Genomic DNA, 14,946 nt, shown 5'->3' with positions numbered 1-14,946 from the left:
AAAACTGTCTTCCCTCGTCAAACAGCAGACATGATGCTTGGCACACTTGCCATCATCAGTCGGATCAGAGGACCAGGCCCGCTAACACGCGCAGCCCCGACCACAGGGCCACCGGGCACCGGGCCGCTAACACCCGCAGCCCCGACCACAGGGCCACCGGGCACCGGGCCGCTAACACCCGCAGCCCCGACCACAGAGCCAACGGGCACCGGGCCGCTAACACCCGCAGCCCCGACCACAGGGCCACCGGGCACCGGGCCGCTAACACCCGCAGCCCCGACCAAAGAGCCAATGGGCACCGGGCCGCTAACACCCGCAGCCTCGACCACAGGGCCACCGGGCATTGGGCCGCTAACACCCGCAGCCCCGACCACAGGGCCACCGGGCCCCGGGCCACTAACACCCGCAGCCCCGACCACAGGGCCAACGGGCACCGGGCCGCTAACACCCGCAGCCCCGACCACAGGGCCACCGGGCACCGGGCCGCAAACACGCGCAGCCCCGACCACAGGGCCACCGGGCACCGGGCCACTAACACCCGCAGCCCTGACTACAGAGCCACCAGGCACCGGGCCACTAACACCCGCAGCCCCGACCACAGAGCCACCGGGCACCGGGCCACTAACACCCGCAGCCCCGACTACAGAGCCACCGGGCACGTGGCCGCTAACACGCGGAACCCCCGACCACAGGGCCACCGGGCCGCTAACACCCGCAGCCCCGACCACAGAGCCACCGGGCACCAGTAGACCCATCTTTAGACCCGCCATCCCCAGAAACAGAAATAATGTTTGACAGTCAGAATGAAAGATGGCTCTTGTAAATAAATGGCACTTGTAAATAAATCGGTTTATTCCTTTGAGATGAGTAATGAATTCATTATCTTTTTCCCAAAGAAACGAAAACCAAACTGCACATTTAACACAGATTTATGCATCATAATTCATCCATAAACAGTGGTCCAATGTAAATAATTATGATACAACAATCCTAGTTTAAAGTGTAATTTCAAAGGTAGCTTTTGGCCGAAGTGTGTGTCTCTGGAAATTCAAAAAATGCCTTTAGAACGCAGTATATACCCATTCTCTTATATAGTTACGTTAATTAAAGAGTGAACCTATGCACCAGTGTCCTGAAAGCATGTTTCTATTTTTCCACTCTTTCTAAAATGTAACAAGCAGCATTACATTACATTACAAAGTCATTTGATGGACGCTTTTGTCCAAAGCGACTTACAATTAGTGCATTCAACATCTATGAGATGAGACACTTCGGCATGCAGATGGGGAAGACTGAGGATCGAACCGGAGGACGACCAAGTTTGGAAAGTTGCAATCACCAATTGATGTCATTCTTCTAATCACCTATTTGGAAATGGTACCCTTCATGCATCTATATAAATTCAATTAAATTGTATTTATAAAGCACTAAACCAGAGCATACATTATCTCAATGTATATATGTAATCTCTATATCTGGGATTTCTTTGATGCTTGCTCATGTATCTGATTAGTTGATTTGGACCAAATCAACCGTCATTTATTTAAAAAAGAAAATAATAACAGTAAACAAGAGAAAATACTTAGATTTTCTTATTCATTGTGATTCACTATAAGTTAATATATTTATCATATTAATCATCTTTTTTTATTTAATTTCTTATCCTCAGGAAGGTAAATAAGTGCAATATAGATGCATGCCTTAGTAGTACCACTTCGATCCACTGGGTGGCAGGCTTTTGCAGCATTTGTGCAATATGTAATGTTGCCCAGAAGCTATGTTTATAATAGATAAATGGGTAAATATATTTACCCATTTATGTATTTCTAATCTTGACTTTTTTACCTTTTATTAAAAAAAAAAAATTCAATGTAATATTTTCTCACGTGTTATTCCATTTTTTTCATATTGTTTTCTATGGCATTTGCCCAGACACTCTTGATTGTCTGGAGTCAAACCTTTATATTTACAGATCACTACCTGGCTTTCTTAGTCTTCGATGACAGTACATTAGAACTTTTAGTTTTTTTATTTTGGCTATGACAACAACATAACATTGATTATAATTTTCACTATTTTCTCCATTAATATTCCATAATTTTAAGTCCAAAATTAGTAAGGTTTGAAATTATGATCATTCAATCAGTTTTATTTTCTTATTGTTAATTTATAAGATAACCTAACTGTCACCCTACACATCCAAGGGTCCAATCAGAATTCACTTGGCCCCACCTCTGGTCCCAACACTCACTTGAGGTTGAGTTTATCCTTGATTCTTGAGAATTGAGAGAAAAATCTTCCTAAAAGTTCCTAAATCAATCTTGAGTTATTACTATTTAGTTTTATTCATGTAGTATTTTATGTTAAAGTAGAGTTTATGGACTAAATACTGCAGCCAGTGTCTATGTCTCCAGGCCCTTTCTGCTCCTTTGCCTCCCGCTCTCCAAGTTCTCTCTTTCTTTCTGTCTTTTAGGTGTGAGAGCACGGTGCAGCTCCAGCGGCTCCCGAACACTGACAGCTACTGTCTCATCCTCCCTCCAAACCTGAAGTCGGCCATCTCCGCAGTGACATACATGGCCGAGCAGCTGAAGAAGCAGGACACGGATGACACGGTGAGAAATGTGCACGACATGGCATGACACGACCCAGGCTGTCAGGCAGCTTGTTATCTATGCCTGTCTTTCTGCAGCCCCTGAGCACAGTGGTTCAAACAGGTTCCAGTGAGGTTCACGTGTCATTGCTTACATACTGTACAGTGCAATGCTGACTCTGCTTACAGTAAGAGTGTGTGTGTGTGTGTGTGTGTGTGTGTGCTCTCCAGTCTGTGAATTCTGGCTCCAACAGACCGGTTAGATTAGTCCTCTCGCGGAAAGTACTCCAAATCTCAACTCGTTATCTGTATGAAAGACACCTGTCCACAGAATCAATCAGTCAGATTCCAACCTCACCACCATGGGCAAGACCAAAGAGCTGCCTGAGGACGTCAGGGACAAGATTGTAGACCTGCACAAGGCTGGAATGGGCTACAAGACCATCGGCAAGCAGCTTGGTGAGAAGTAGACAACTGATTATTCGGAAATGGAAGAAACACAAAATGACCATCAATCGCCCCCTCGGCCTGGGGCTCCACGCAAGATCTCGCCTCGTGGGGTATTGATGATCATGAGAAAGGTGAGGGATCAGCCCAGAACTACACAGGAGGAACTTGTTAATGATCACAAGACAGCTGGGACCACAGTCACCAAGAAAACCATTGGTAACACACTACGCCATTATGGATTAAAATCCTGTAGCGCCCGCAAAGGTCCCCCTGCTCAGGAAGGCACATGTACAGGCCTGTCTGAAGGTTGCTAATGAACACCTGAATGATTCAGAGAAAGCTTGGGAGAAGGTGATGTGGTCAGATGAGACCAAAATCAAGCTCTTTGGCATCAACTCGACTCGCCGTGTTTGGAGAAAGAGAAATGACTATAACCCCAAGAACCCCATCCCCACCGTCAAGCATGGAGGTGGAAACATTATGCTTTGGGGGTGTTTCTCTGCTAAGGGGACAGGACAACTTCACCTCATCGTGAGGAGGATCGACGGGGCCATGTATCGTTAAAACTTGGGCGACAAACCTTCTTTGCTCAGCCAGGACACTGTGGGTCGTGGATGTGTCTTCCAGCACGACAATGACCCAAAGCCTATGGCCATGGGAACAAAGGAGTGGCTCAAGAAGAAGCACATTAAGGTCATGGAGTGGCCTAGCCAGTCTCCGGACCTCAATCCCATAGAAAATCTGTGGAGGGAGCTGAAGCTTCAAATTGCCAAGCGACTGCCTCAAAACCTTAAGGATTTGAAGAGTATCTGCAAAGAGGAGTGGACCAAAATCCCTCCTGAGATGTGCGCAAACCTGGTGACCAACTACAAGAAACATCTGAACCTCTGTGCTTGCCAACAACGGTTTCTCCACCAAGTACTAAGTCATGTTTTGCTAGGGGATCAAATACTTATTTCACACAATCTAATGCAAATCAATTTATAATTTTTATATGTTGTGATTTTCTGGATTTTTTTAAATTTGAAATTCTGTCTCTCACTGTTACAATAAACCTACCATTACAACTATAGACCGTTCATTTCTTTGTCAGTGGGCAAACTTAGAAAATCGGCAAGGGATCAAATCCTTATTTCCTTCACTGTATACCGTTCCAAAGAAATTAATTAAAATTTGTGTGCGATATAATTCCTAATAATGCAACTTTTGCAAAACAAACTTCGAAACGCGTAGATATAAATTTTATTTCTTTTCGACCTGCCGCACCGCCTGTGAAACACTGCTGTGGGTATGTGACAGTGAACTATTTGTTCGCGTGCACCTGGAGAGTGCTTTAACTGTTTCCGGTTCCGGAGTACACGGCAGAGAGCGGGAGCAGGAGCGAAAGAAGAGACACAGACAGACGGACAAGTGGACGGACAAGTGGACAGACAAGTGGACAGACAAACCAACGTAGAGCCAGACGGTAAACTCAAGTCAGATAGGAGAGTGAGCTACGTGGAGACAGTCGGCTTCAACCGCATATACATGTGGAGAGCGCGAACTTCAACGCTGACGTACTTTGAATTTCGGAGCGCGTCTAACGGTCGACGCTCGCAGTTGGCGCCACTTCTCCGTGCCTAGCGTCGCTTTTCCGCGGGGGGGAGAAACTACACTTACAGGTTCAAACACTCCTCCTTGAGGTAAGTGTCCTCCAGTCTGAAAGTAAACGCTTTCTTGAGCTGTGGTTAACCGTGTCGTCGCATTTTTGCGGCTTTCAAGGGTGAGTTAACTTTACGTTCGCCGTTTTCGGAGTTGAGAGAGAGAGTTGACTTTTGTTTCGCGTCGTCTGTTCGGGGCGTGCTGTGTTCAACTGTAGCTACTGTTGGCTAACTTTACACAAGGTTGAGAGAAATGTCAAGTTGTAGCTTCTGTGGCAAGTCGCTTTCAGACATCGAAGGGTTACGTGCTCCATTGCAAACTTCACAGAAATGAACCGCGTTGCTTATTTGAGTGCATCGGAGACGGCTGCAAGCAGACATTTTGTCGCTATGGAGCGTTTAAGGCACATTTTTACCGGAGGCGTTATGCGTCTGCTCCTGCCGGAACTGCTTCTGTCAGAACGACCGTTACCGCCAACGTCACCCCTTACAAATGCGGAACGGCGCTGTGTGAACGCCAGTCTCAATATATGAAAGATTTAACAGCTCATTTGAAGGAGTATATTGTGGAGGGACGTGCCGTGACACGTCCAGTGACGGGATGCGCAACTATTTTCAAAGTTAAATCTTCATTTACTGCCCACATGTCACGGAAACGCACAGATTTTCCCGACAGCACAATCGGTGATTTTAAAATACAGAGTCTGCATCTCAGTCATCGTCTGCTCAAAATGAATCAGATGATTATGATTTTGCCCTCAAGTATATGAGGCAGGTGCCACTTCATGTCCGGTCAGACACAGACCACCTGGCACTGGTTTTTATTGTGCAGAGAGAAATATTTCAAAGCATTTGGGCGTGCTAAGGTGTCCTCTGAATTATTAGCAGACTTGGAGGAATTGGAGGAGAATGGAATTCTAGCATCAAATGGAACAGTTGTCAAAGGAAGCTTGTATCGCATTGCTGGAGATAATTTAGGCTCCCATCGCATTGGTGGCTTCATTGAGAATTTCAGTCGCGCACAATATTTCTGTAGGTACTGCCTAATAACGCGATCTGAATTTCAGGGGGATGATCCAAATCTCTGTGGACCAGAGCGGACCATAGACGGCTACAATTCTGCTGTTGATCGCCTCCAGACTGAAGATACACCAGATGTGGAAGGAGTAAAGTTCAAGTCAGTATTCAATTCTTTAAAATACTTTAACATCTGTCAGCCAGGTTTGCCACCTTGTCTAGGACATGACATATTTGAGGGAGTTTTGTCCTATGATGTGGCACTGTATCTTAAATATTTCATAAAGAAGAAGGCATGGTTCACTTACTCCACTCTCAATCGGCGCATTAAACAGTTCAAATACTGCGCCTCTGATGCTTCGACAAAGCCAAGTGAGGTCAGCCCTACAGCATATAAACTCTCAGGACAGGCCGTACAGAACTGGAACTTTTTAAGGCTGCTGCCTCTCATAATAGATGACAGAGAGAGAGCTTATTTTGATAAAAAATTGACCCTGTTCATTTTTTTGGTGTCAAAGCAGGTAGCAGAATTCCTTCCCCAGTACCATCTTTACACAGTTCGAAAAGACAATGAAAAGATGCAGTGTCTGAACATCAATGACTTGATTGATTTCTATCCATTGCCATCTTATATGAAGGATGGATATCAAATGGTTCCATTGAAGCAGTGTGTTGTCACACTAATGAATGTCTTGGGCTGTCATTCTGGTGTTAATTGAGATCACTTGACTCTTTCATAGAAATCAGAAATGGATGATGCAGAGCAAAACATCCTCAGCAGTGCCATTACTAAGGTTTTGCCAGACCTCCCAGGCTCAAGTCTAGAAATTCTGGAGGAGACACTGCAATCGTTGGGGGTGGAGACCACTGAGGATTTTTCCTTTATCCAGGAAGCTGATCTTCTTTCAGTACTAAAAACCAATTCAAGCCAGAAATTTGGTGGCTGCCTGGAAACAGACAAGTAAATACATTTTGCCAAAATTTATTTTAGTAGAGAAAAGATCATTCTACACATGTTGTTAATGTTATTATTTTTGTTTTACAGGACAGAGCACTGAATTCTGCAACGAGCCAGTGTTGACCTCTCCAGCTTCCTCATCACGCTCCTCACTCTCTCCTTCCCCCTCACCCAGTCACTCAATTACAGTTGCTGATTGGGTTGACAGCAACTGCATGATTGTTCAGTTCTTTGGATCTTCTTTGAGGTAAGTAAACTTAACTATTTTAACATGTTAAGAGTAAATTCTCTTAATAATTTGTACCCACTGACCTTGCATAAATTGTCCTCATGTCAAAGATATTAAGAATTTCACTCCTGCCACCTTTCAGACATTGTATTAAAACTCCTGAGCAGTGGGAGGGAACAACATGCTGGCTTTTGGGACACCAAGGAAATGGTGAGTTTCTGATCCGAAATAAAAATGATGATTTGCAGCAAACGACCCAAGTTAGTATGTGTTCCTCCATATATGACTACTATACTACTATATGTCTTTACTTTCTTTCAGGTCTTATTACTTCTACCAGTGGTTCTACTTCATGTGGACCTAAGCAACCTCTGAGCTGCCCCATCAGTCTACCCTCTGATCAGTTACCAGTCTTGTCAAGGATAAACAGTGGTAAGTGGTTGTACAGTTAAGTGTATGTTCATTTAAAGATTCAGTGTGTAAGATTTAGGTGAAAGGGATCTTCGCAGAAATCTAATATAAAATAATAGTAGTCGTTTTTTCACTAGTGTGTTTCATCTAAATTGTACGAATTGTTGTTTTCTTTACTCTAGAATGTACCCTTTATATTAGGCTATTTTATATAGAAATACTTTATATTTACATCGGGAGTGGGTACTCTCTACAGAGGCAGCCATGTTTTTTACAATAGCCCGGACTGGACAAACTAAACACCCTTTGAGTTTTTGTGAAAAGTGAAGTTTACCACAGGTTCTCTTTCATGTTTGGAAGGGGAGGGTGAGGTGAAGGGTATTCCGCTACAACATGCAACTTTACCACTAGATATCACTACATTTTACACACTGAACTTTTAACAAAAGAAGACCTTACGTTTATCTCTTTTTGTAAGCACAGTGTTGCCATTTGATGTTCAACAGGTTAGTTAAACCACCTTGGTTCTGTTGCTTTTACTGCTGGATTTCTCAGTAGATTTGAACATTTATGGCCTTCTTTGTTAACTTTAATGTTTCGTATAATTTGTTGTGAAACAAACTTAGCCACTGTTTAAATACTATGCAAATTGTTGTGTTATTAGTGTGGATATAACTATTATTGTTTTTTTTTGTCAATCCACAGCGATGATGAAAAGACCTACTAAAAAGTTTCCTGAACATCGTACCATGTCTGTATGTGACTGTTCAACCTGCTGTCAAGTCTGGACCCAATGGCTAGGACACCAGTCTTGTAGAGGTAAGCAGTGGTATCGTCTATGGCTGCATGTTAATTATAACTATATTTCCCGTTGTCTACTGTTTAAATCTGAGTAGTCATAATTCTGTGTGTGTGTGTTTACACAAATCTTAACAATGCAACATCTTCCAGTGGATAGTTTTTTTGCTTTAGAACTTAACTGCTGTAAAACAATCATTAATTACGTTTAAGGGGCTCAATTAACAACGGAAGGCTGTGAGTTTGTCTATATGTAAGCATCATGCTTAAGCACTGAATCAATCTAACTTTGGCTTTGTTTGTTTTCTGGCAGCAGAAAGGATAGTGCCAGTCTACAGTGAACCCGGATCCCTGATGGGACAACATGTCAATCATCAAGCAGAACTGGTGACAACACATACTTCATGTTCCAATATCTTGGACATCGTGTGACACTCTATCCCATGTTGAGCCCCCTCTTCAGTTAGGTCTGGACTCAGTGAATCATTACTCCTGATTAACCAAGGGCAAGTGACAATTTTTTCATAATGTTTATTCAGTCCACCATGGATTGTCCTTCATGTATATGGGCACACATGTTTTTTCAAGATCAGCAATAACATCAACACTGCTTTGAGAGTTTAATGAACAAGTTATTGAAACAGTTAAATCAGTTTTTCACAGAGAATATGTAAATGCACTGTTTCTGTCCCTTGGTTTACAGTGGCGCTGTATTTGTACTGTCTTTTTTACAGTGAATTTCTGGCAACCACAGCTGCCAGTATTTTACCGTAAAATGTAACATTTAAATAAAATACTATTATTATCCTACAGTTGTACTGTGTTTATCATTTAGAGACTGTAATTTGGTTCACAGTAGTTTACCATTAAAGAAAATGACCGTAAACATGTTTATGTGACAACTGTTGTTTTTAAAAGAAAATTACCGTTCAGAGGTTTATATTACAACTGTTTTTAAAGAAAATTACCGTAAGCATGTTTATTTTACAACAGTTTTTTTTAAAGAGAATTACCGTAAACCGGTTTACAGTTTATCCTTTTTTTCGTAGTAAATTACCGTAAAGTACAACAGTTCTCGACTGTGAAATTTACGGTTCCAAAAAGGCATACTGTAATGTTGTATACGTTGTCACTGTATTTTTTTCCGTGATTTTCTGGCAACCACAGCTGCCAGTATTTTAACGTAAAATGTACACTTTTTTTTTTTTTACAGTGTAGAACCTGTCTGATCCCCCACTGAGATCTGAAAGCTTCCAGGTTACTGGTCAGGCTGGCGAAGGCGAGTTCTATTTTCAGGTGAGCTGCTACCAAGCCCTTGACACACTTGACCACATCTGTCCAGCCTTCACCTAACATCTGGTTCTTCCTGCTCTTCCAGGTGGCCAGTTTAGCCATGCCAAACAGGAAGTCAATACAGAGAAACTATAGTTTCATTACCATGACAACCAGCAGGCCTCTGTTCAGCAGGACCGATCACAGAGCCACCGGGCACCGGGCCGCTAACACCCACGGCCCCGACCACAGGGCCTGCTTACCTCCGGCTCCTCTTACTACCAGGTGCAGTCTTTTCTCGGTCAGGGCACTTTTGGAAAAGTTGTTAAGTGCAAGAGACTGGACGACAACAAGACTGTGGCCATCAAAATGATTAAACTGCAGGGCTTGTATGTAAAGGCGGCAAATCAAGAGGTAAGAAACATATCTGTGAGCTTATCACAGTTTTAATTATACCATGTGCAATCCATATGTACACATACTTCCTTGTTTAAGTTTACATCAAGCTGATATACAATGTTTCTGTGGCCTGCCATGTATCTCCAGGTGGCTACTCTGAAGAAATTGAGATCGTTGGACACATTCTACCTTGTCCAGTGGTACCAGTACTTCGTTGACAGAGGACACATTTGCCTGGAGTTTGAGCACCTGGACAAAAGTCTCTTTGATTTCATGAAGGAACAACATTTCAGACCTCTCCTTCTGAAAGAGATTAGACCAATTGTCCAGCAGGTATGTGTCCACCTGTTTTCCTCTCTGCACTAACAAACAGTATGAAAATATATGCAGGTGGAACATTGTTGACATTTTTATGAAATGAACTTTTCAGATTGCCCATGCACTCAACCACTTGAAGGCTGCAGGGATTGTCCACGCAGACCTCAAGTTGGACAACATCATGTTGGTCGATCATCTACGGGAGCCCTTCAGGGTCAAAGTGATCGACTTCGGACTGGCGTGTGAGGTGTCAGCTGCCAAGTTGGGTTCCTACATTCAGACCCGTCCATACCGGTGAGTACCTGGAACCATGACGGATCTTAGTGGCGTATTATTAACTGAAAAAAACATTTAAACTCAGAATAAAAACATCCAGTCTTTATCCATTCACACAAATGTCTTTGTGAGGTGTTTTACTCCTGTAGCAGTAAAGGTTATTAAGGTGTCCTTCAAAACAACCCACATATTTTTCATGGTTTATGTGATCGTGGTTGTTGCTCCTCTGTCAGATCCCCAGAGATCATGCTGGGGCATCCCTTCACAGAGGCCATAGACATGTGGTCTCTGGGCTGCATGGCTGCTGCGATGTACCTCGGGACCATGCTCTACCCTGGATTGGGTGAATATGAAATGGTACAGATACTACTTGAAATGCACTGTCTCTTCAATTTTATTAATATCTTAAAGGGGACATAGCATGCAAATTCCACTTTGTTAGTGCTTCTACACGTTAATGTGGGTATCTGGCATGTCTACCAACCCAAAAACTCTGGGAAAAAAACACTCGCGCGTTTTGTTATGGTTCCTCTAAGTCAGAAACGTCATGCTTGAGTGACTCGATTGAGCTTCCTGGGTTTTGTGTTGTAACAAGGCACTGGAAGTCTCCCTACATGGCCTTGGCCATCCCCCCTCGGTCCCCCCACACTCGTTACGCCGGGTTTACACCGGACGCAGCAAGGCTGCGAGGCAGCGCAGCGCCGTTCCCAAACACGCAGCCGCCTGGCTGTTCACACGGGACGAGCATTTCTCCGCTGGTCAGCCCGCGATTCACTCACATGTGGCATTTGTCTGGATCGTTGGGACTGGGAGGCTGCAGCAGTTGCTCGGGCGAGACCGCTCGCTCTCCCATGCGTGAGCTGGAATTTGTGTCAACGCCACACAGCCAGCAGTGTGGAAGACTTCCGCAGTGTTCAGCACTACTGTACCACTGGCACAAACACACAGAGCCCCCCCCACTCGTTATGCCGGGTTTACACCGGACGCGGAAGCGCCGCTGCCAGGCAGCGCCGCGCCGTTCTCAAGCGCGCAGCCGCCTGGCTGTTCACACGGGACGTGCATTTCTCCACGCTGGTCAGCCCCATAGACTGTATATATAAGGTCAGCCCACGATTCTGCTTTCTCCGCTTGTTGTTGTACCCGTTGAATGTCTTTCTCTCTCTGTCTGTCTGCTTGTAGTGGATGGGCAGAGGGGGACATTTAATTACGTGATTGGGAAAATTAAAACTCCAGGACAACAGAAGGGGAATACAAAGTATGGGATGCATATTTGATAATTTATGTCATATAAAATATGTAATTTATATCGTTTAAAATCATGGGGGGGGAGCTGGCTCATTAGCATTTAAAGGAACAGGCACTCAAAACAGGTCACTCTGTGGAGGGCTGTTTTATACAGGGTGAAAAGGGTGCTGTTTTAAATGATCCTTGTGGTATTTTGACCAAAGTATGTTACAGACATTTCATTAAGACCCCAAGGAACCATATCAACTTGTGGTAAAATGGGCATGCTATGTCCCCTTTAAAGGTTCACTCAGTCATTATCTACTATCAAAACACTTTAGGAGTCTCAGGGGTGAACAGTTTAGAGCAGAATCCAACCCTAAACCTAACCCCTATCCCTTCTAGGCAATAACATGTGCATAATATTAAAATTAATAAGTAGTACTTCACCTGGACTGCGGTGGAATTTTAAGTTGTGTTGTATTTCCAGATCAAATACATCATGGACACTCAGGGTCAGCTACCCGACACCATGCTGAACGATGGAGGTAAAACTCCACAATTCTTCACGAGGAAAGTCGACTCCACCACCTCCGTCTGGAAACTCAAGGTGCCGACCTGAAACAGCTTGTTATATTCAAATATCTCTTTCTCCATCTCGTGTCTGTCTTGCTGTAACATATTTGGTTCCCTCTACACGTTTGTGCGAGTCTGATGCACTCTGCTAACCACACCACTTTCTGAACAGACACCAGAGGAGTACTGCAAAGAGACGGGAAGGCAGCCAATGGAGAACAGGTGTTTTAAGTTCACCTCCCTGGACGGCCTCTTGCATGTATGTCTTTCTCAAAAAGAAAAACACTCGGAATGTCCTAGAGAGGTTTTTTTTTATTCACTACTGGAGCTAACCGATGACATGTTCGTGTTTTAGATCCGACGCATCAGCACTCACAACTCTGCAGATAAAGTTGCAGAGATGGCCGACGTCCACATGTTTGTGGACATGCTGAAGGCGATGCTTCAGCTTGATCCTGACAGAAGGATCACACCCCGTCAGGTGCTGGAGCACAAGTTCATCAGCATGCGCCACATTGGGAGCATGGACCATCAAAGCAACTAGTAAGTCAACAATGTGATCTGGTTAAATGTTTTTAAATGTATAATTAATAATTTTCTATATATATTCCACAGTGTACCTTTGTTACTGTGGATACAGTTCATGTACAGGTCCTTACAGTGATAAACCTAGCTAATGAAAGGATTCATTTTCTTGCAGTGTCAGGTCCTGTTTTCAAATTATGCAAATCTGTCAGAAGAAAATCCCGACTTCTGGCAGTGGCACAGCTGTGTGTGGGCCACTGAAGCCGCCCCGGTGCACAGCTACCAACCCCGTCCAGCAGAATCCTCCATCTCGTGCTGAGGGGAGAAAAACTGACCAGCCCCACCACACCGCCCTACATCCTTGCACCACCACCACCCAGACCAGAGGAACTGAGGGGTCGAGGAAGAGGAAGATTGAGCATGATGATGTGCAGCCTCACAAGAAAAACACTCTTCCCTCGTCAAACAGCAGACATGATCCTTTGCACACTTGCCATCATCAGTCGGATCAGAGGACCAGGCCCGCTAACACCCGCAGCCCCGACCACAGGGCCACCAACACCCGCAGCCCCGACCACAGAGCCACCGGGCACCGGGCCGCTAACACCCGTCGACCCATCTTTAGACCCGCCATCCCCAGAAACAGAAATAATGTTTGACAGTCAGAATGAAAGATGGCTCTTGTAAATAAATGGCACTTGTAAATAAATCGGTTTATTCCTTTGAGATGAGTAATGAATTCGTTATCTTTTTCCCAAAGAAAGGAAAACCAAACTGCACATTTAACACAGATTTATGCATCATAATTCATCCATAAACAGTGGTCCAATGTAAATAATTATGATACAACAATCCTAGTTTAAAGTGTAATTTCAAAGGTAGCTTTTGGCCGAAGTGTGTCTCTGGAAATTCAAAAAATGCCTTTAGAACGCAGTATATACCCATTCTCTTATATAGTTACGTTAGTTAAAGAGTGAACCTATGCACCGGTGTCCTGAAAGCATGTTTCTATTTTTCCACTCTTTCTAAAATGTAACAAGCAGCATTACATTACATTACAAAGTCATTTGACGGACGCTTTTGTCCAAAGCGACTTACAATTAGTGCATTCAACATCTATGAGATGAGACACTTCGGCATGCAGATGGGGAAGACTGAGGATCGAACCGGAGGACGACCAAGTTTGGAAAGTTGCAATCACCAATTGATGTCATTCTTCTAATCACCTATTTGGAAATGGTACCCTTCATGCATCTATATAAATTCAATTAAATTGTATTTATAAAGCACTAAACCAGAGCATACATTATCTCAATGTATATACGTAATCTCTATATCTGGGACTTCTTTGATGCTTGCTCATGTGTCTGATTAGTTGATTTGGACCAAATCGTCATTTATTTTAAAAAGAAAATATTTTCATTGTGATTCACTATGAGTTAATATATTTATCATATTAATCATCTTTTTTTAATTTAATTTCTTATCCTCAGGAAGGTAAATAAGTGCAATATAGATGCATGCCTTAGTAGTACCACTTCGATCCACTGGGTGGCAGGCTTTTGCAGCATTTGTGCAGCGCTCTTCTCTTCTACAAAGCAAAAAACAACAATTCAAGAAGAAACGCAGGAAACTCCTGTTATATTTTTTTATGGTAAAGCACCATATAACTGTTTGTGAAAAATAAATCAAAATGTAAAGTTTGATTAAAAGTTTAAAAGTGTGTTTTGTGATGTCTCCATGGTGACGGTACGGTCCGGACTGGGACTTGCATCCTGACTGACATGGTTCTGAATCACAAAGCTAAAAGGGAGTTTTATATGTGTCTGCCTGTGTATCACTCTGTTTCCCAAGTTCTGAGTTCATACAGAGACACTTATATATGTAATGTTGCCCAGAAGCTATGTTTATAATCAACTATATCTGTATAATAGAAAAATATCAATAGATTCAAATAATGCTTTTTACCTGTGCTGCTGTATGTGTGTGGCACGTCTGAGACATGACATGGTTCAACCTAGACGAGTTAAACAAGTACATTATTTCTGTTATTTTAGTATTTCATGTTTTAAAAAATTATTAGACATAACACTTTGATAGAGCATTCAATGAAAATTAACACATTTATACTGTACAGCATAGATAAGATGATATAATATGCTTATCAGTTGACTTATGCTGTACAGCAGCATGGATAATATATATATATTTAAAAATATATTTTTTCCCAGGTGCAGTTTGAGTTTGAATTGTCCGCCATCAG

The 14,946-nt window shown here is 43.2% G+C and overlaps 1 protein-coding gene across 1 annotated transcript; it reads left to right on the top strand.

The window, feature by feature from the left end:
* The first annotated feature begins 9,629 nt into the window (after window positions 1–9,629).
* Window positions 9,630–13,342, top strand: LOC117752157 (homeodomain-interacting protein kinase 3-like). The gene is made up of 8 exons (XM_034569349.1): window positions 9,630–9,779; window positions 9,912–10,097; window positions 10,195–10,376; window positions 10,592–10,715; window positions 12,073–12,192; window positions 12,331–12,417; window positions 12,514–12,701; window positions 12,859–13,342. The coding sequence occupies exons 1-8, from the start codon at window positions 9,735–9,737 to the stop codon at window positions 13,340–13,342; spliced, it is 1,416 nt and encodes a 471-aa protein (XP_034425240.1). The 5' UTR covers window positions 9,630–9,734.
* The last annotated feature ends 1,604 nt before the right edge of the window (window positions 13,343–14,946 follow it).

Source organism: Hippoglossus hippoglossus, chromosome 18 (genome assembly GCF_009819705.1).
Source record: "Hippoglossus hippoglossus isolate fHipHip1 chromosome 18, fHipHip1.pri, whole genome shotgun sequence".
NCBI lineage: Eukaryota > Metazoa > Chordata > Actinopteri > Pleuronectiformes > Pleuronectidae > Hippoglossus > Hippoglossus hippoglossus.
This window is presented reverse-complemented; position numbering and strand designations above follow the sequence as displayed.

Coding starts and splice junctions, on each gene's coding strand:
- LOC117752157 (XM_034569349.1), top strand. CDS start 9,735: ATGATTAAACTGCAGGGCTTGTATGTAAAGGCGGCAAATCAAGAG. Junction 12,193..12,330: donor CCTCCGTCTGGAAACTCAAG/GTGCCGACCTGA, acceptor CTTTCTGAACAG/ACACCAGAGGAGTACTGCAA. Junction 12,418..12,513: donor CCCTGGACGGCCTCTTGCAT/GTATGTCTTTCT, acceptor TTCGTGTTTTAG/ATCCGACGCATCAGCACTCA.